The following is a 22218-nucleotide window of genomic DNA, read 5'->3' on the forward strand; positions in this document are numbered from 1 at the left end:
TTTCTTCAGCAGACAGAACCATAAATGAGGGTCTGATGATGCATTGTACTACCTACACACTGAATGAAGGATTTGAACCTACATGTACCAAATGCTACTGTGATGATTCAAAGGAAGCCTTGATGATAAAGGCATATTATAAATCATACCATGGAGCCTTCTTGAGGGTTTGATTTTCTTTTCAAAAATATCACACCCTGGACTGACCACTCATTAAACAGAATTATTCATGACAACTAAACCACAAAGCAGAATTCTGTGACTACTTGCTACCAGTACTTCAATTTTTCTCCAACCACTTCTTGCAATCTTTAAAACGCTGTATGTTTTTACCCTATTTATATATCACCCTTTCATAAGCATTCTACAGAAAAAGTGTTTCTGAATACAAATTTGAGTTGTCTCTTGGGATGACACCACAGCAAGGTTTGTAACACTCTGATTTAATTGAAAAGGGATTATTAACCAGACTTATTTTGCTCTGTTCCATCAGACTGCTGATGCCTTGTGTCCTGCTTTCCACCTGACTGGGCTTTTACTCTTCACTTATAGATCAGTGTGCAATTTATTGGACTCAAAATCCTTCACCTGTATATACAGGATGTGAATGGACACACTGTACAGCAAACGTACTTTGTACTTGTCTGAGCTGCTTCTTCAACTTTAAGACAGGTGGGAATTTGGTGCTCAACAATCACAGATATCCTGTCTGTTCTGCCAAGATACTGATAAATCCACTGTGCCATCCAGGCTGTGATATACCCGAAAGCTTCTAGCAGGAATTCCTCATAAGACAACCACCAACTGCTCCATAACTCTCTGGGCTTTACACACACAGAAGGAAGAGCTCTCAGGAACCTCTACTTATCTTTCTCCTAGTGTGATGGAGAGTTCACTGGGCATTTAAGCAGTTCCTTTGGTAGAAGAATAACTCCACTGCAATTAATCATGTTCTATATCCCTTGCTGCGCCTCTAGTCTTCTTATCTGCAAGCTTCAGGATGCCTCTTCCAAACACCTGTTTTGCTGCTGGCTCCTTTCCCATGGTCCATAGGAAGTTTCAGTACATCTGAGCATGATCAATTTCACCTGGTTTCAGTGATTCCTCATTTGTTTTCCCTATTCTACCTTTTTGCCTATTCTACCATTTTAGCAGCACTCCTGACTTCGTTTACCAGTTTTGCTGTCCAGTGACTCTTGCATCTGTTTGAGAGAGCAAACAAATGGAGCCTTGCCCAGCTAATCCACCTCCACAGTGTGATGGAGGAGAAAAATGCTCAGTTAATCTCCAGAAGGGTCTCACTTCAGAAGGCAAGCCCTCATTGTTGATTGCAGTAAGAAATTACTAGCTTCTTGTAGAGGATCTTGGGTCACTCTCAGCTGCTGCATCAGACTGACCATGTAAGTACAGCAATATTCCATTTCTACATCACAAAGTTCTATCAATGAAGAGTATTAAGAAGAAGCCACAAAAAAGCCACAATTTAAATAACTAAGCTGTCAGAAACACTAATGTAAGACAATGTTATACCAAGAACAAAATAATTTTACCAGCATTGTTGTTTCTCCCAGGGGGCTGCCTCAAGCTTCATCAGAAGAGAACTCCAGTCATCAAACCTTCCTATCCTTTAGCTATATTGCCACTACTTTCCATAAGCAGATTGTCTTGTGTATTCTGTGCCTTCCCTGAGGAAGAACTTTTTAAGTTCACACATGCACCATTCTACAAGTAATTTTCTTTTTTAGTTCTTGGTAATTGCCTGATCATTTGTGAAAAGGAAACCCCTTTTCCACCAACGAGTTTAATCTAAACTTTAAAATAATAAATTTAGACAAGCTTGCTTAGGCATTTTGAAATGCTACTGTAAAGTCAGAGATACAGTTTTATACAATCTGCAGGCAAGATGAACCCCATGGCAGATGTGTAAGCAAAAATGTATTAACTGACATATTTTAGAAACCATTTTATTCTAGGCTTGACAGAGCTCAAAAGGTGTGACAACATGCTGGGTTTCTAAGAAGTCAATCACCATCCCTATTCCCTACTGCTTGAATCTGCTAGGTATTATTTCAGGTCTATGATTCTGTATTTGATTTGTAAGTGTGTTCTAACAAAATCACCATAGAATTTTGTATGAAAATCCAATGCACATTTAAGCGACAAGAGTAGAGAATTTCAGCAGACATTGTTCTCTATCCGAAAAGTTGTTAATGCATGAATAGCCACAATGTCAGTTTATTTGAGAAACATTGGATGACTGTCATGTATTAAAGATTAGAATCTGACCTTATATGACCTCTCCCACCATCAGTTATATGCTAAGAATTTAATTTGTCTTTGAAAACATAAGAGTGATATTTTTTCTGTCTTTAAAATGAGAAGAAAACCAGGGATAAAGGAAAATTCTTATTTATTCTGTAGAGATCAGTGACATTTTTAAAAAACACATTCTCCAAGGAGAATGGTTATCTCACAGACACAATGGCAGAGAAGGATATTAAGAGTTTTCCCGAGAGTCACACATATTTGTCAGTCTTTATTCCTCTGCATATTTAACTTAATTGCCACAAATGGTGATTATAACCCACCCTTTTGTTATCAAGAACATAGTTCAAGGGGGAACAGATGGCAACACAACAGACTTTCTTGCCTTTTTATTTTCAGAATGCTGTCCCATATAGGTCTGAGTTTTTAGATCAATAGTCCAGCAAGCTACACACTCTTGGTTATTACAGATTTCAGACAGTGTGAGCCTTCCGTCTTAGTTTCCCAGCTGTTTTACTTCAGCTTTGACCAAAGCCATGCATCCATTCAAACATTCACACTGCTGATCAACTTGCCCAGAGAGAAACTGCCATACGGATTATAGGGATTCCTTTTCAAATAGACCTGGACTCAAGATCACTACATTATTCCATAGCACAGACCTTGCCCAAACCGAGCAAAAATACAGCATTCAATTCGAAGTCAACACACCATAGTGCTGCCTCTTCTCTTTGAAAACAAAATTACAACTTTAAGACTGTCACTATTCTTCTAGGATCCTATTCAATATGTTAATAACACTGGATTAACAATGTTAATCCTCTCCTCCTCCCTTTTTTTCTCCTTCTAAAATACTGGGAAGGAAAAAACATATTTCAGCATATGCCTAGCAATCATGATACTGAAAAAACCACCAATATTCAAATGTTCCATAGGTACAGTCTACCTTATTGTGAATTGATTCTACTGTCTGTTATCAGCATTAATCTTTTTTTTTTATTATACATCTTTACATCTAAGCAGCAGTCAAGAAAGGGGCTGCATTATGCCATACACTGTACACAGCACCCTGCCCTACAGAGCCTGGCAGACAAACTCTAGCAGAGAAAGAAAATAGACAGGAAAATGCTACTCTATCAGCATTAATGAAATTCTGTATGTACAACTACTTTCCTTTACACATTTGCTTATTTGACTCCCACCATCTCAACAACTCACATCTTCCACTGCAATAAAATGTGATGGTAAATACACTGAAAAATCCATTTCCTCTTGTGCGTAAATTGCTCCACTTCCTGCTGAAAACAACCAAGGTACAGACAATATAAAGTTTTGTTCCAAGTATCTTTGGATAAGACCCTTTGACAGTTTCCAGGCACAGCTACCAAAGGCTTAACTGACAATTTTAGAAGACCTGCATTAGCTGCAAAGGTCCCATGAGGCTTGACACTGACCTTCCTCCTCTTAGTGTGCCAGGACCTGGATCAAATCTTCTCTATTCTGAATGATTCAGCCTAATTAAACAAACTCAAACCCACAGAAGCAGAACAGATGACCAGCGTTCCAAAATCAAGGGCCTTACTGATACTACTTTCTTTTACTTTATTTCCTTACTTCATTCAAACACACATTTCTTTTCGAACAGCAATAAGAAGCAGCGCTCTCCATTCACTTTCAGAGGAGATCTTTCTGTTGTTCTAAGTGCAGTGCACCAAACTTACAGCATCACTTTGAGGCTGAGAGATCACAACAGGCTGTCCTGAATCACACGTCTCCCGTATATTAACATGTAGTGGAACATCTCCTGCATCAAAAATACCAAGGCACACATATGTGAAGACCTAGTATTTCTTAAATGTTTCCTTAAAATAACACTAAAGCAACTTGAAATCCAATTCCCATTCAGTATACTCTTTGAATTGCTTTATCTGCAGAAATTAGCATTTAAAATGAAAATTGGCTGCAGTATAGTTTCCTTACATCCATAATGAATAATGCCAAATATATTTTTGATTTTTGATTCTCTGAATAGAAAGGATCATGTTTTAGTCATTTATTAGAGAAGGAAGGGCTTTTTGCCTCAAACACATAGAAAAATACAGGCTGAAATACAAATTATTTTGTTTACGTGAAATAAATTGCCTGAGTGTTAGGAAACTGTTCATCATGCAACTTATGTTCAGCCTATCTCCTCATTTTAAATTCTTTTCAGTGCTGTTTTGAGATTTTAATCACTGTTCAAAGACTTTTTTGAATACTTAATTTCCAAATAACAGCATTTGTTATTGTCCTTATTAGGCCTTGGATCAAATTCAAAGGTGGACAACTATTCAGTTCATTCTTCTTTCCAACAGAAATCTTCTTTATATTCTGCTTTTATAATGAGCAAGGAAATGTAAGAGAGAAAAGGAACGTTCTAAAGGAGAATCAATTAGCAGCACTATTCCATTCTGAGACATACTTTCTGAAACACAGATTTCACCACTACAAAAAACTTGGAAACTCCTATGTTTAGTTCACTGCTACATAAATAATTTTGAAGTGAACTGAAGACCAAGTTTCTTTTACTGGAAGACATAGCTAAATTTTACATTATGGACAGATGAAGGCAGAACAGCCTACCTTAGTTCAATCCCAACATATCAGAAACCGTGTAAGTTTAATTCATACATTTTAGCAACCTGATTAAACTATAACCAAGGCCAGTGTAAATTACTGAGATTCAATGTATCCAGAAAGAAACAGTTAAAAAAACTGTATGAAAATTGACAAAGTTTAAGAAATAAAAAAAACCCAAAAACCCAAAGCAAATAGGAATCCAAATAAAAACAAACAAATAGTAAACACAGAAGTTGTGGTTCCATTATTAGAGTGCTGAATCTTTGAAGAACCTTATAATTATTTAGGATAACTCCAGTCAATTTCCTTCAAATTTATTTTTTTCTTATTTATTTCAGTTACGAATAAATTTAGGTAAAATAGTCTGTTCATGTACTCATTTAAAAAAAAATCAGGGAGTCCTCTGAAAGTTTTCTAACCATAAACATTCTTAATTGATTAACAGTGACTTTGTAAATCTCTCTGACATTCACTTTCTACTCTTACTTTATGTAGAGACTGATCTCTTTTCTCCTATGGATGTTTTGATAATGGAAAAATACTTCTTCACTACCAGCTTAATAACACTCTCCAATAATTATGAAATAGCAGCCTCTCTCTTTTCTTCCTCAGACTTACAAACGTGCTGGTACTACAAGAGCATAGAGGACTTGTAAGAACAGAACTGCAGTCAGAAGATAAAGAAAAATGCATTAGATTTTTTAAAAATCAAAAATTTATTATTTAAGCAGAAGACATCAAAACCATCTGCATAACTGGGTGATAAGGGTTTGAGGAAGGTAAAACTTTTGCACTATTCTTCACTACCCAATGCGATGGGAACTTGTCATCGTAAGCTTTTCTAATATTAACAACTACTGCTGACTGCAAATCAAGAGAATAAATTTACTGCAGGAAGAAAAAAACCAAATAATCTTTAAAATCTGGCAGCCACTGCTGATGGTCAGGAACTAGACTAGTGTTAAAACATCAGGAATTGCAAAGGTCAGGATGGAACACACAGAAATTATCATCTCAGTATCATGTATGCCAATGGCATAGCTTTCTGGTCAAGGTTACAGCCCTCAACTCCGGGAAAAAAATTTCCGAGACAGGGAGAGAAAAATCAGCAGCACAAAGTCTCTCAGAAACCTCGTCACATTTTCCTTTACAGAATAGTAAAAATACAAGACAATCAGAAGTATATGAAATAATGGACTACACTTGAAAGTCTCCTGGCAACTGCTAATTGTCTTCTGTCATAAACAAAAATAATACTAATCACAGCCAACTCTGAGCAAGTGGAAGGAAGATACTTTTCAATCCTGCACACTGTTAGCTTGCAGAATTTGTCAGATGTTGGGTGACAAACATCTTGTTGGGTCTCCAAGGAGGACTAGGTGCTTATCTAAACTAACAGAATAGCCATAGGTGTCAGAAAATATAGGCAAAATAAATTTAGAATTACTGATTTTAAATATATCCACTTTACAGATATATATGTAAAAATGTGTTCTCAAAAATTTTGGGCAGAATTCAAGTAATATTGAGATAAAACTTCCATTTGGGATGGATTAATGTAAAATCTGCAAGCAGTAATTCTTACAATACCATATGGTAGTATTATGTAATGGTCATCCCTGGAAGGAGGAGTATACTAATCAGATCAAGTACTGTAATTCTAAATTAAAACCTTGGGGCATTACTCTTAATCTTAGTCTGGTTTTGCATTGACAGTTTGAAGTTAAACTTCACTCTGCTTTATTCTGTACATCTCATATATCCCCAGCTAAATCTGCACATCTCTCACATCACTCCTAATTAAATCCAATCACAATCAGTTCTGCACACTTGGGAAATAACAAAACCCACCTATGGGACCAATGCCATGGTAGATCATCTGTGCCTGTGTTTCTAAATGTATGTTTGATTCAACTGCTTGCAGAGCATTTGCATCCATCCACATAACCCAAGGCTGTAGAAGTCCCCTTGGGCTCTGATCACAACTCATTATATATTCAGAAAACTAAGAGATAGCCCAAAAGCATGTTTTTAATTATGTGCTGCCTTGCTATCTTAAGTCTATGTCAGACCTTGATGTTTCTGTGTTGATCTTTCTAAGTGAGCTTCCTGGTTCTTTTTAATGAATTAGCTATGGAAAATCATTGAGATAATTAGAGTAATACATGGAAACACATCATTAGCACATGCAATTACCCCATTTACCAACTTAATTACGCTGTGTTACATTCTTTACTTACAGTGCAGGTTGAACCATGCCTTTTTAAATCAGTAACGTATATTTTAAAGATCCACGTATATTTTAGCCTACAGGTATGAGATAGCTTAATCATAGCTAATCACAGAATAGTTTAAGTTGGAAGGGACCTTAAAAATCATTTAGTTCCAGCCCCCCTTCCATGGACAGAGACACCTTCAAGTAGAGTAGGTGGCTCAGACCCTACCCAATCCGCCCTTGAACTTTTCCAGGAGTGAAGCACCCATAACTCCTGTGCCAGATGCTCACAATAAAGAATGTCTTCCTAATATCTAATCTAAATCTACCCTCCTTCAGTTTAAAGTAATTCCTATTTAAAGTACAGTAATTTCACGAATACAAGCCGCAGCAATTTGACAAAAATTTTGGTGGAAACCCGGAAGTGCGGCTAATAGTCGGGTGCGGCTAATATATTAATAATTTTCTGACATTTACAACCCCAGACGTGCCAGCCAGAGTGCCGAGCCAAGCACCGGCCAGTAAAAGCCGGCATTCTGCAATTGTTACAGTGTTACTCTGTTGCCCTGGCTCCCTGCAGGCAGCACGAGGGGCGGGGAGAGAGGCGGGAGAGCTCTCTTCTTTCCTCCTCTGCTGCAGCCCAGGGGAGGACGGGGGGGGGGGGCGCCGCCATTGCCGCGGCCCGGGGAGCTGACGGGGGGGGGGGCGCCACCATTGCCGCGTCTCGGGGAGCCGGCGGGAGCCCCGCGCCGCCATTGCCGTGGCCCGGGGGGGGCGGGAAGTGCACGCCGCCATTGCCGCGGCTCGGGGAGGAGGCAGGGTGCTTTGTCCGCACCCGCCGCCGGCGCCACAGGCACGGGAAAGCTCCGTCCCCGCCCGCCGCCGCTGCCGTAGGAGCGGGGGAAGCTCCGTCCCTGCCTGCCACCGCGGGGCAGCGCCGACCCGGGGTGACCGAGCCCAGTGGCAGCGGCGGCCGGCCCCGAGCGGCAGCACCGGGCTGGGCCACCTGGCCCCGTCAGCGGCCCCTAGCGGGCCGAGCCTGCACAGCCTTAGCTCAGCCAGTAAACCCCGCCCTCCCGCGGTTCTGTTACTAATTGCATGCGGGTCCTTGCTGCGAACGACAGAGCGGCTTATATTCGTGTGCGGCTTATCTATGGACAAAAACCGAAATATTTGCCAACACCCAGAGATGCGGCTTATACTCAGTGTGGCTTGTATTCGTGAATTTACTGTAATTGCCCTATCATTGCCTGCCTTTGTAAAAAGCCTCCAGCTTTCTTTTAAGACCCGTTTAGGTACCAGAAGGCTGCTGTAAGGCTTTCACTGAGTCAATATGTAACAGCTTATTTCATTTAAATGAAATAAATGAGAAAACATTTATTAATACTACTGGGCAGAGTTTAGGTCTGTCCTAAGACTAAATAGAATTCTAGGTTATTTGTAAAAATTGCTGTATAGTCAAACACATAATGAATTTCAGGTAATACAACATATTGAGATATCAAAACAATTCATGTTCTGGATTGTTTATAAATACAAAGATTTAAGATGCAATTCAAGAATTTTCATATGCAGTCAACATCACCACTACAAGACTGACAAGGAACAGAGTATACTACTTATTGATTCCATTGTATCTGAAAACAATCTGAATACAAAGTAATCTAGGATTACGCAGTTTCATAGTTCAGTTAATGCTTCATGCAGACCATTAAATTTTTCTTCAAAAATAAAACCACTTCCATTTCTTACCCAAAATATCCAATTCAAGGGTTTTTGCCAGATCTCTTACACCATCAGCTCCAAAGATATGTGTCTCATGCTTACATTTGGGACACTGGAAAACACTCATATTTTGAACCAGCCCTAAAACCTGTGAAAGTAAAGGAAAGGATGTTCAAACCAAGCACTGGTATCTCCATTATTCATCTCTGATAATATAGAATAGATTATCTACTAAGAACCAACAGAGTGGTTATTTAAAATAGGAATCAGACTCATTAATATAATTATCAGCTCTTGTTAGTCATCTCAGTGGCACCATTATCTGTGCAGTAGTTCAATTTTTTCACATTTATACCTCTCAAAGACTAACAGTCTTATTTGTAAACAAGAGTATTTCTTGCACAAAATCTGACTTGCCAAGAACTCTCCCTGCCAGTATTTACGTAATTTTCAAACTCTGAACACTCGAGTGAATTTTCATGTGTGTTTTACAATTTTGTACTTTACAGTTTCAGGAAAGACAAAATAAAAACCTACCATTACAAGTAATTATACAATCAGACATGTTTTTAAGGTATTTTTATAAGTTATCCTGTAGGGAAATGTTTTCAAAAAGAACCAAATTTGTTATTCTTCTGAAGAGAAGAAACACATTTTAAAGATCAAACAATAGAAACAATTATGTGAAACTAAGAGGCAAAACCCATAGAGTAAAAACTTAATACACACATCCTGGGGACCTTTCTGTTGATGCCAAGTTTTCAACCTCATCCTTATAAAATATGTCAAATAAAAATTTGCCAAGTCATTCACAGAGAAAATCTTCTTTCACAATGTGAAATAATGCTAATGATCTCATTTTATTCACATAGTAAGCAAAACTCTTTATTGAGGCAGAGCAAAATTTCCAGAAGTGATGAAAACAGTGTTCAAATGCTAGAGTGGAAGTTTCCATCCACCTGATAATGAATAGAACACTTGCTTTAAGAGATTCAATGTTACAATACTGCACTTTCAGATTTATATATTACCTAGATGCTACATACACTATTGCTGAGTTTTATAATACATCATTTATATTGTTAGTCACTTTGCAGCATTTTGTACTCGTACATTCTCCTGAATCTTCTAGTTTTGTGCTTGAGCAAGGTGGTCTCTAGTTATTAGAGAAGAAACATATCCACTATGCTAATGAAGCATATCTAGGAGGAAACAGCAGTGTTCAATGCGACCAACAAATCCATTTAATTAAAAGTGAATGTACAACTTCTGGCACTGAACTTGAAACAAAACAGTCTGTTATTTACAACATCATAATAAAAGTTTCCTTAGCTCTAAGCTGAAATTTATCAAAAGATGGTCACCTGTTTTTTCTAAAGTATATTTGCTATATCTTCCTTTACTTATGTAAAACTCTCAGATGGCTTAAATCAAGGAACATTTTAAGAAATAGTAATGTTTAAAAAAATTTTACATACTTCCATTTTAACACCTCAAACTGACTTTCCTCCTTTTCTATTCTCTCCCATGGACTGTCAGAGAAGCAAGAGGAACAACTGACAAATTATTACAGGTAATTTTATCATCCAGTTCTTAAATTAGTAGAGACATGAAACACTACATGTCCAAGGCTACAAGGTGCAGGGACAGTAAAAAGGGACCTGTTCAGCCACAACCTTCCATGGATGACCTCTAAGCAGGCATTCATCCTGCTCTCCCCTAATGTCAAGTCATGCAGCTTTTACTCAGTTGGTAAACTGAAGAACATTGAAAGAAGTATTTTTTGACAAATGAAAAAATATTATTTTCACCAGGATATAGGGAGCCATTTTTGACAGTGTATGGGAAAAAAAAAAGTAACTTGAAATTTACACTTTAATTAATTCATTTTCAGGTATCTTGGGGTTTGAACTTTCTGTTCTCTTCAAAGTACTCATACAACATTTATGATTCAGCAAATTTATCAAAGAAAAATTTATGTAGTCTACTATTTTTTTGTGAATGGTTAAGCATTATTACAGTTGTTTTGTTCATATATTAATAATCTAAGAAGTCCTTCAGTCAATACAAAACCAAATGCTGAGACACAGCTGTATCTCCAACGCTAGAGGAGATAGAGGCCTTATACAGAGTTCTTTTTTTGTTTCCATTTAAACAAACCTTACTAAAAGTAAATGACATTTCAGCATTACATGATAATTTTAACTTTTCGGTATTTGTCCTGTTTGTTAGCCAATAAATAGTGCATATTTAATAATATATCACTCATTCTTCTGGAATATGAAGATGCCACTTAAAAATCCTGAGTATAATATAGAATATTTGTAAACACAACTTTACTGCTTACGTGTATTTTTACCATGCATATTTCTGCCCAGAAGGGAGCTCCTTATGACCTTCAGAGCTTTTAAATCTACAAAGTAATAGGTCTTTCTAATGAAGTCAGTAATAACCGTCATTTCCCTGATCAAATAATAGACTTGTAATAGCTTCAAAGCAGCTGTTACTGTCTACACAAACTATTCCGTAAATGTACGTGAATTCTATTCTAGTCCATGGTGAATGTGGCAAACTTGGCTCCAGAATGACATGAAAACTTGTACGCACCACAATACAGGAGCTAACCTATGGTAGCAGCATGGAGCTGCATTCCATTTAGTCTAATTGTTATTTGAAATGGTGAAGAGGCATCTGGCAAGAAATAACAGGAAATGAAGAAAGAACCCTTTCATTATGAGTTATCTGCACACAGTTTCTGAATGTTTACATATTTCTTGTGCTCAGCTAACCTTTGGTTACACAATAAATCATGCTTATATCTAAATATACAACCTTCTAAATTAAAGAAAATACAGTGATGAAATGAAAGCTCTCTGTATTTACATTAGGAGACAGTTCCTGAGAAACCCACTTCAGTGATTCACTGTACTTAAGGATGGATGGTGCTGAGGGCTGACTTCAGTCTGATGGGGACTGTTTACAGTTCCTCTGCCATCAACTTCCTGCGTCAAGTACACATGCACAATATTTCTGTCCTCCTACCTTTCATCTTATAATGGGCAATTTCTGCCTCTAATATCTGCTCCCAACATGAAGCCATAACCATGGCCGGTTACTCTGGATGCTTCAGAAATATCAGTAAGAACATAGCCTAACAAACCATTTTAGTACAACTCAGAAGGAAATACATAACTGAGTCTAAGCAGTTTTCTGAAACCTACAAAATCCACAGCATAACCTTCCAATTCAAGTAAGCTTCCAGAAAAGTTGCAGATTTAAATAAAACCTTGTCTTTTCGTTCAGGGATATAATTGGTAAGAAACTATGAGCTGAACTCAGCCTCAGCAAGTGAAAATAGTCAGTTTTTTCCCCAAATACTCAAAATTATTCACTTTGAGTCACCCTTGGGAATGCAAGAAGACATTGGCCAAATTTGCGTAATAGACAAGAATCTTGAAATTTGTGATAGGAGTCAGCAACACAAATTCCTTCTTCACTGTGTGATCCACTTAGGTGTGATCCACTGCACAAGAGATGTCACTTCTCTTTTCATGACTCTGTCCTAAGCCTGAAAATATGAATTTTGTCTTGTAATCCTGGTTTTAAAGCTGACTCTCCTTGCCAGGTTTTCATTAGTTCCTTCAGTCATTTTACTTCAATTTCAATAAAGGACAAACAACATTGACAATTGAGACTTCACTGTTGCAATTCTACATGTGTCATCCAAGTCTCTGATACTAATAACAGTGGGGATGAGGGGAAGGTGGAATATATAGGCCTGTATGTACATGGGAGAGACCATAGTTCATTAAATATAAGGAAGCAGACTCAGAGTTCAGCAATCTATAGACTCTCTGCTTCTTTGAAGTCAGCTTTTTGCAAGCACTTTCTGAAAGATTAAAGATTGTAGAGATTAGAAATTTAAAGATCATTTCATAATCAGGATACGTAACTTTAGCACAGACCTGCAGATTCCACCTCTTTGACATAAACCTCAGGTGTGAAGTCGGCCATGAAAAATTACATCACTTTCTTTAGATATCCCCATCTTTAGTTGACATTTAGAAATGTAGTACATAGGCAGAAGCTGCTTTAAAACTCAAGTAAATTACGTATTTGTACACATGTACATACAGGGTAGAATAAAATAAAGCAGCTTAATGAAAAAGGTAAGGTCTGATAGCTGTTTCAAGCTGTTTCAAGCACATTCAAACTCCACACATCATGTAACAGCTTTATTGTGACTTTTCACTTGACTTGACAAGATCTGATCATTCCAATGAACCAAAACAGATCATACTTAGTATGTTCCACTAGTCAAATCAGTATTAGCCAAGCCCATCCTAGAACGTACAATTTTATTGGAGGCCATTCTCTTCAAAGGACATTGAACAAAACAGTTTTAAAAAGAAATCTTGGTGATTTGTCATTAAAACAAAAGGAAAATTCAGTGAAGTACTAACTTGAACACAATTTCAATTGAAGAAAAATAATTTTACATCATTTGAGCAAACTCAAACATAAAATCAAAACAAAATGTTCTGTATGTTACTCTTGTTTTCCTTCTGGCAGTAAATTATAAATGTTGCAATACTTCCATTTTGATGCAAATATGCTTACAGACTAGTAATAAGGAATTCAAAGTATGGTGATTTCACGACCATAAGGCACACCGGACTATAAGGCGCACCCCCCGGGAGTTGGCAAAATTCGCAACTTTGTAGATCAGATAAGGTGCACCGGACTATAAGGCGTACTTTTTTTTTCAGTGAGGTTCCACCTCCAGCTCCCCCTGTGCGATTGCTGGATGAGGCCCCGCCTCAAGCTGGCAGCCATTGGCCCCTGGGCCCACCTCCCCCTGGCAGGGGCGGTGCCACGGGCCCCTGGGCCCACCTCCACCCAGCTGCCGTGGCACTGCCGGCTCCTCCCACAGCTCACAGCTCATACTTCCGGTTTGGCAAATTTCGCAACTTTGTACATCAGATAAGGCGCACCGGACTATAAGGCGCACTTCCGGGTTTGAGGGAAACTTTTAGTCAAAAGGGTGCGCCTAATGGTCATGAAATTACTGTATTTCTTTTGCTAAACCATCCTGTAAATTAAAAAAAGGGGAAGTATTCACTTGAACTTTCTGTTGCATTTTTTTTAATTAGGAAAACACTAGCTATGAAAGAAACTTCCTTTCTTAAGAACGATTAAAAGTGACCTTCACACATGTAAGCAAGAAAACATGTTTTTTTCCTTACAGTTTATGGTAAGGAAGCATTTCAAATATTCTTTTATCGACTGCCCATTTCAAAGTAAAGATGAATCTCTACATATTCTAGAGTATTACATTCAGTTACTTAGCAACTTGTAGCACTCAGAAAATATCAAGTCAAGGATGTTAGCCTGTTTAATATTTTCTTCTAATTGCGGATATTCTTAAATTTCTCATTTCTCAAACAAGTAAGCTAAACTATAAACCTCATGAAAAACATTGATTAGACAGCCTTCTACTTGTCATGATAGTTACAGAACCTTTCAAATGGCAAAGTGACTAGATACACACATATTTCCACAAAAATTTGAGTCTGCTTCTTAAAAAATACCAAAAAATTATTTTTCTATATTTCATTAAATTTTAAGCCCCAACACAGTGCTGAAGATGAAATGTAATGAGGATACAGAGTATACTCTGTTCAGCAATCTGATCCATTTCACATGACGAAACAAATAGATATAAAACAAATCATTTATTATTATGACCTCAGCCTGAGAAAATTCTCTCCTTTCTGTTTAACCAACCAAGTTCCTGATACAGATAAATGGATTCTAAGCCAAAAACCAAGAATTTTTTAAGTTCAAGTGATTTCTGAATGTTCACCTATTGCTGCATACGGAAATATTTTTTACATTTTGGAAAAAGAAAAATCTACTGACGTTTTTCACGTAGACACTTACAGGTACATGAACTTTTCTAAACATTTCAGCTCCTTTGCGCGCATCCAATAAAGCCACGTCTTGTGGAGTGGAGACAATCACAGCTCCTAGGAAAAGAAAACATGAAATCCCATTAAAATACATATAATTAATTATTCTGCTAAATATTTTAAATATATTCTACTAAATTCAAAGTAGTCACACATTTATATGCTTTTAAAGAGGAAAATTATGCCAGGTTTTTCTACTATACAATGATCAAAATAACTGTGATATAATATGAAGAGATAAAAATACTTTAGATACTTTCACCATAACTTTTTCTATGTAGAAACCATTAATACTTTCTAAATGAGAAAAATTATCTAGAATCATACAATCAGCCAAACGTTGACATTGCAGAGGTGGTACTCTGGGAATATCTACATAGTAACAGTCCCATGCCATAATTATATTTGGAAGCTTCTAATTTAACAATAAGTCTTAATCTAAAATCAGGAGGCAGTAGCTTGTAATCAGACTGCTGTTCTCCAGACCTGCTACGCTTTCTTGAACCATGTCACACTAGAACTAGACACCAATGTATTTGTATTAATGATACCACAAAGGAAGAGGCCAGCTGATGCACACTTGCACTAGGTTTGAATAAAGTGTTGCTCGCTGCTCAGACATGGCTCCAGGTTACCTGATAATTAGTACTCCTGAGAGTTATTAAGCATACAAAACAACCAGCACTCCATGTCAAAGACAGATTCTAAAGTAAAGTAAGCCTACAGGTTACTATCCCATTCTGTTATTACTTCTTGATTAATACAGCATGAAAAACCAATACAGCCATCAGAATATTCCACATCACTTTACAAAGAGCACCTTTTTCCAAATGCTCTGGAGTTTCAAATGTTATTTCCTCAAAACTTGCAACAAAAAAGTGTTCATGCTTCTCCCTATTTTATAAAAATGTAATGTACAAGGAAGCATTACTGGTCAATTGATTAGTTTGGTTTCAAATTGACCATCTAGTGTCAAAAGTCTCTGTTACAAAAAGATTTCTGCAGAGTCACATTATGCCAAGCATGCACAAGAAATTTATGTCAGACTTCACAATAATAGCAATTACAACAGAGAATTCTAGATGCTTGGGACAGTTTCCTACTGGGCCTGCAGTTCCCAGCCCTTTGCTGTACATGGCAAAGGAAGAGGTGGGTAGACTTCCAGAGGCACACAACCCTGGAATTGCTGGCAGGGACCAGAGCAGCAGAAGCCCTGGCAGTCAGAGAGCACTCCTGGCTCTAGCAGCACTGGGACAGGGAGCTCTGCCTCTTTCACCATCCTCCTACTGCCGGGTGGGATCTTGCCTGCTGACAGCCAGCCGTTTCCAAACACCGCCTAACAGCGTGCTTGAATGTTTTCAGCCAGCATTCTTAACCTCTAATTTGTGAAAGAAAAATACAATCTGGCACCTCACTCCTGAAAAGCTGCCAATCTGTGCCTTACACAGTATTATACACAAGTCCAAAAACTGAACGCCACATGTAATGTACCAAGCAAATGCAATTTTCCCTATTTGCTAAAATTCTGGCAGCCAAATAATTTGCTGGTATTCCCAAACCAACCTGTCTCCAATGGCATCACAAAGAATAATGTGTAAGCCTCTCAGTTACACTGAAATCACCTTAGCTCCTCATTTCACCAAATGTAGAGTTACTTTACAGGTAGCACTGAAAAGTAGGGTTAATTCCACAAAATGAATGCACCCTTCCCTAAAAACACAGACCACAAGCACATAATTTAGACTTAGTGTCCTTGAGATTTTTGTGCATTTGTAAAACAAAAATCTTTCAAAACTTGAAAAAATGCTTATTACTACAGTAATTTCACAATTATAAGCCGCACCTGATTATAAGCCGCAGGTTACAATACAGAGTGTGATAAAAGGTATCTATTCTATCACCATCTGTTGAGGGTGGGGGCAGTGATCCTTATATCAACGGCAGATATTCTGCTAATGGGCCATCCATTGAAACCAGGTGGGCATTGTTCTTTATCTTTTCACAACCCATCCATCCTCCAGGGAGTAATTTTCTGCTAATGGCCCACTGAGTCCCACTGTGGGACTGATAAAATTACTGCATCCCATTGGAAGTTGCTCCAGCCAGGGGGAAGAGCCCAACATTTCTTACTAAGATAAAAACAGAGGTTTTGGGACACTAAGGAAGCCCCTTTCTCCACTGGACTCCAGGAAAACCAGATTTCTCCACATCACCACTGGACCTTTAGAGGGAAACTGCACCTTCTGCAGGAGCACTGCTTCAACTGAATCACATCTGTCACTGCAGGAGGATGCAGCCACCATTTAATGGGACTGCTACCAACACCCTGCCTGACAGGGTGTCAGGTTGTACTCTGACTTTGTCAGGGTTTGGAGTTTGTCTCTTTGTACTACTGTATTTCTATTTTGATTTCCCTAGAAAAGAACTGTTATTCCTAATTCCCATATTTTTGCCTGAAAGCCCCTTGATTTCAAAATTATAATAATTTGGAGGGAGGGATACATTCTCCATTTCAAAGAGAAGCTCCTGCCTTTCTCAGAAGACACCTGTTCTCCAAACTAAAACAGCAACTTTTTGTTCTTTGTCCATATATAAGCCGCACCTGATTATAAGCTGCACTTTGGGTTTGGACCAAAATTTTAGTCAAAATGGTGCGGCTTATAATCGTGAAATTTCCAAGCAAAATTGGAAATACATGCCTTGCGTGTACACCTTTATTCACACTCATCTCTGAAGATGCTGGCTTAGTATTCCCTGGATCTTCACATAGAACCTAATATGCAGTCCACAAGACTGAAGTCTAAATTTTCTGCTTCGTTATTCATTGTTTTAAAAATCTAATAACTGGCATGGCATGAACGACAGACTATGCACAACAAAAACACCCACTAGAACCACAAGCAGCTTAACAGAGAGCTATTTTTTACTAACAAATTCTCATCCAAAGGGCAAGAAGGAAAAATGCCAAAAAGACCGAATGGCACATTACACAGTCTGAGCTGTCATAAGCACCAACTGTCTGTACAAAAAACCTCTGGTTCCTGAAATACATGAGTTAAAATTATGCTTGTGGACAATTTCCATGGCTTCTTCCACAGAATGAAAGCCAACATGCTACAGAAGCCGCTGTTGAGGGTGTAATAGTTGTTTCTCTCCTATTTTCCTTTTTACTCTGAACTAGTTACATGCAAAATTTATTCATAGCCAGCTTGTACTGACTTACAGCAACATTCAATAAGACAATTATCTTCTCTCTTTCTTTGTTACATCTGCTAGTCCAACAAACCCAACCTGAAGTTCAAGATTTCAAATTATTTGCAACATTATTTCCTTTACTAGCAACCAAATATGGCAAAAGAGACTTTTCATGGTGTTCCCCTCCCTGAATAAGTTTGCATACGTTTAATTCAGAAAATTATTCATATGGTAAGCAAGAAAGAACGCAGCCTACACTTTCCTTGCTATCTTGACTCTACACAGTTAACAGGAATATCAAACAGTAAAGAGTTATTTTCATCAATAAAGTAACAAAATATGATGGAATTCATGCGCACAGTATATCTCTTGAAGCAATACGTGCAATGTTTACACAAGTGTCTGAATGAGACAAATTGAGCCTGACAAATTGAATGGAGAAGCTGAGGAAACTATAAAGCTATCACATCACACACTGAAACATACTAAAAATTCAGTGTTTGCAGTTGTGTGCAGAAAAATAGTTTCTGTGCCTCAAGCATACTAAGGATATCTAACTAGGACACATTTATGTTTAACTGATTTATCTACTTACCCATAATTTTTTTAATTTCAATGTATTTCCTTTGACAAAAAGCTGACACACATTCACCGAATCATGCAGAATCTGTGAATGGGTCAGGTTGGAAGGCACCACTGCAGGTCACCCAGTCCAATCTCCCTGCTCAAGCAGGGTCCCTTAGAGTATGTTACTAAGGATTCTGCCCAGATGACTTTTGAGTATCTTCCGTGATGGAGACTCCACAACCTCTCTGGGCAGACTGTCCCAGTGTTTAATCAACTGCACATTAAAGAAGTTCCTGCTTATGATCAGGTGGAATTTCCTGTACATCAGTTTCTGATCACTGCCTCTCTTCCTACTACTCAGTACCAGCAAGAAGAGCCCAGATCCCTCTTGATACCCTCCCTTCAGATACCTATTTACAGTAATTTCACGAATACAAGCCGCAGCAATTTGACAAAAATTTTGGTGGAAACCCGGAAGTGCGGCTAATAGTCGGGTGCGGCTAATATATTAATAATTTTCTGACATTTACAACCCCAGACGTGCCAGCCAGAGTGCCGAGCCAAGCACCGGCCAGTAAAAGCCGGCATTTCGCAATTGTTACAGTGTTACTCTGTTGCCCTGGCTCCCTGCAGGCAGCACGGGGGGCGGGGAGAGAGGCGGGAGAGCTCTCTTTCCTCCTCTGCTGCAGCCCAGGGGAGGAGGGGGGGGGGGGGCGCCGCCATTGCCGCGGCCCGGGGAGCCGACGGGGGGGGGGGCGCCGCCATTGCCGCGGCTCGGGGAGGACGCGGGGGGGCCGCGCCGCCATTGCCGTGGCCCGGGGAGCCGACGGGGGGGGGGGGCGCCGCCATTGCCGCGGCTCTGGGAGCCGACGGGAGCCCTGCGCAGCCATTGCCGCGGCCCGGGGAGGGGGGGGAAGTGCGCGCCGCCATTGCCGCGGCTTGGGGAGGAGGCGGGGTGCTTTGTCCGCGCCCGCCACCGGCGCCACGGGCGCGGGAAAGCTCCGTCCCCGCCCGCCACCGCTGCCGTAGGAGCGGGGGAAGCTCCGTCCCTGCCTGCCACCGCGGGGCAGCGCCGACCCAGGGTGACCGAGCCCAGTGGAAGCGGCGGCCGGCCCCGAGTGGCAGCACCGGGCTGGGCCACCGGGCTGGGCCACCTGGCCCCGTCAGCGGCCCCTAGCGGGCCGAGCCTGCACAGCCTTAGCTCAGCCAGTAAACCCCGCCCTCCCGCGGTTCTGTTACTAATTGCACGCGGGTCCTCGCTGCGAACGACAGAGCGGCTTATATTCGTGTGTGGCTTATCTATGGACAAAAACCGAAATATTTGCCAACACCCAGAGATGCGGCTTATACCCAGTGCGGCTTGTATTCGTGAATTTACTGTACATTGATAAGATCCCCTCTCAAATCTTCTCCAGGCTAAACAGCCCCCAGTGCCTCGTAAGTGACATGCTGCCATCCCCTATTCTTCTTTGCCTTTTGCTGGTCTACCTACAGGAGCTCCACGACCCTCTTGTTACTAAGGGATCCAGAACTGGACTCAGCGCTCCAGGTGAGATTGTTTTAGTAAAAACTATGTTAATAGTCTTTTTAATCCTTAGCATACATTACATATAGAGACAGAACTAACAATACCCTGTAACACTGGTGTTTGCCTTTCTATTAAAACCTCAGGTCTTTAGTCCTCAGTAAAAGAAAAATGTGCTTACACAGTACATTGGTACCCTTCTGGTGGACTGGCGCTCAGGAAATTGCAAACACTGAAATACCCTATAATTTCCATATACAGAAAGCATCACCTATATTCACTGCATCATTAAGACTTGCATTAGATGCTTGGAGCTACAAAGCGTAAGGTGAAATCTCACCAAACCTTAGCTGTAGTCAATTTGTACCCAAGCAAAAAAAATCAGCGCTCTAAAAAGTATCTGATCAGCAGCAATACAGAAGGTCTACCTTAAGATGAAAAGGATGCCCCTAATATATTCTTTTTCCCCTCCACTGTCTTCACAGAGAGATTTCACAATCAAGTTATGCATCTCTCATCCAAGACAGATGATTAAGGGTGCCACCACATACAAGGATTAGACCATGTTTTATATAAGCCTCTTAGCAAACAGTGCCACCTCAAATGCTGTGAAGTACAACTGACCAAGAGACTGACAAACAGAGCTCTGGAGAATAAAGACACATAATAATCGTATCTGCTGACTGACAGGCTCTGAACACTCTTGACAAGGAACCACACTCAGGCCTCAGCACAGCTGTAGATGGCCTGATCTGACCACACCACTCACGCACTTCTTGTAGTTTTTGCTATTTTTTCCACTGCATTAAATTCAAACTTTTAGGTTACGTCTTCCCGTCATAAATAGCCTGGTCAACCTGACTGCTCTCCATCGTGGATCTCTTCAGAGCCCCTCTGACCTTCTGTTAACTTTGTCCCTTCATAGATAAAATTTGCCTGCAATTACAGAGACATCTTTGCATTTGAAGAAAAAGGTCTTGCAAGAACAAAAGCTTGTCTTTGCTGTAATTTCAACCGGCAATGATTAGAGACAAACTAACATTAGAAAATGATTCATCTTCTTGAATAAACGTTATAAAGAAGCTCCTTTAGCTTTTATTTGTGGCATCTCATTACAAACAGCAACTTTTAAAAGAGCCATGAGTGTGAATTTGCATTACAGGATCCTCACTTCAACCCCATAACATGGCTCAGAACTGTCCCAAAGGCTGGATCCTGGCTGCATCGCACCTCCAGCCTGCCTGATACCTTCTTCTTGGAGGAGCCACTGAACAACTGCTCAGACAAGGGATGTTTTCAACAGCCACACGTGCTCTTCTGTCCATGAACTAGCAGATCAGGCAGGATACTACCAACTTGCCCACGTGAAAACAGAAGTCTTACAGCAATATTTTTCCTCCTGCCCAGTGGAACTGTCAGTGAAACAACTGAGCAGAGGAGTATCACATGCTGGATAAAGCTGTCACCCTAAAGCTAAATTGCCCTCATCTATACTTCTCAGTAAGTATTACAACATCCATTTCACATCAGACCACATGGAGAAAGATGTGGATTGACAACTGTGGTAAAATGTTTGGCTTTGGTCATGGCAAACTGAATACATATGTCACACTAACACAATTTACAACAAAGTATTTATTTAGTGAAGTGAAAACACTGAAAACATTCATAATAACATCTGTGAACAAGCACAATCTGCAAAGTACAGGCCTAGAACAAAAAGCTCATCCCTCACAAACACTGCCACTTTGCACCCTTTCTTGGCTTTCTGAATTAGCATTTTTCAGCTCAACTCCATTCCACCTCCTGCTTTCAAGGGCATTTGCCAATCATGTCTAGATTATTATGAGAATTGTACTAGGCGAGAGTAAATTCCACATAGTCTCTCTGACAAATGAAAACCATTTTTTTTAAATGAGAGGTCCTAATCCACAGAAAAGAACTGGGTAAAAGAGTAATTCTACTGCAGAAAAAAGACAACAGTGAGATCACTTCAAAATCAGCTCCCCAAACCATTCTGTTGTTTACTTTTTTCTCCCTGGAGGTAGGAACGGTAAGAAGCAGATTTGAACATTTACTTTTTTCAGAAGAAATAGCTAGAGGAAAAAGCGCAATACCATTATTCAAATGTGTTT

At 39.5% G+C, this 22218-nt stretch overlaps 1 protein-coding gene across 5 annotated transcripts in view; it reads right to left on the reverse strand.

Moving 5' to 3' along the window:
- The window catches only part of LOC116997449 (iron-sulfur protein NUBPL-like), a 76938-nt gene that overhangs the window by 6465 nt on the left and 48255 nt on the right, over nucleotides 1-22218 (reverse strand). For 4 of the 5 annotated variants that reach the window (XM_033062166.2, XM_033062164.1, XM_033062165.1 and 1 more), the window contains 3 exons: nucleotides 14768-14853; nucleotides 8852-8972; nucleotides 3987-4069 (listed from right to left, as the gene is read on the reverse strand). In XM_033062166.2, the coding sequence (XP_032918057.1) occupies nucleotides 3987-4069; nucleotides 8852-8972; nucleotides 14768-14853 (290 nt within the window). Of the gene's footprint in view, nucleotides 1-3986; nucleotides 4070-8851; nucleotides 8973-14767; nucleotides 14854-22218 lie in introns of those variants that run through there. The other variant, XR_004418191.1, reaches the window with a different exon arrangement.

This window comes from Catharus ustulatus, chromosome 6 (genome assembly GCF_009819885.2).
Source record: "Catharus ustulatus isolate bCatUst1 chromosome 6, bCatUst1.pri.v2, whole genome shotgun sequence".
Taxonomy (NCBI): Eukaryota; Metazoa; Chordata; class Aves; order Passeriformes; family Turdidae; genus Catharus; species Catharus ustulatus.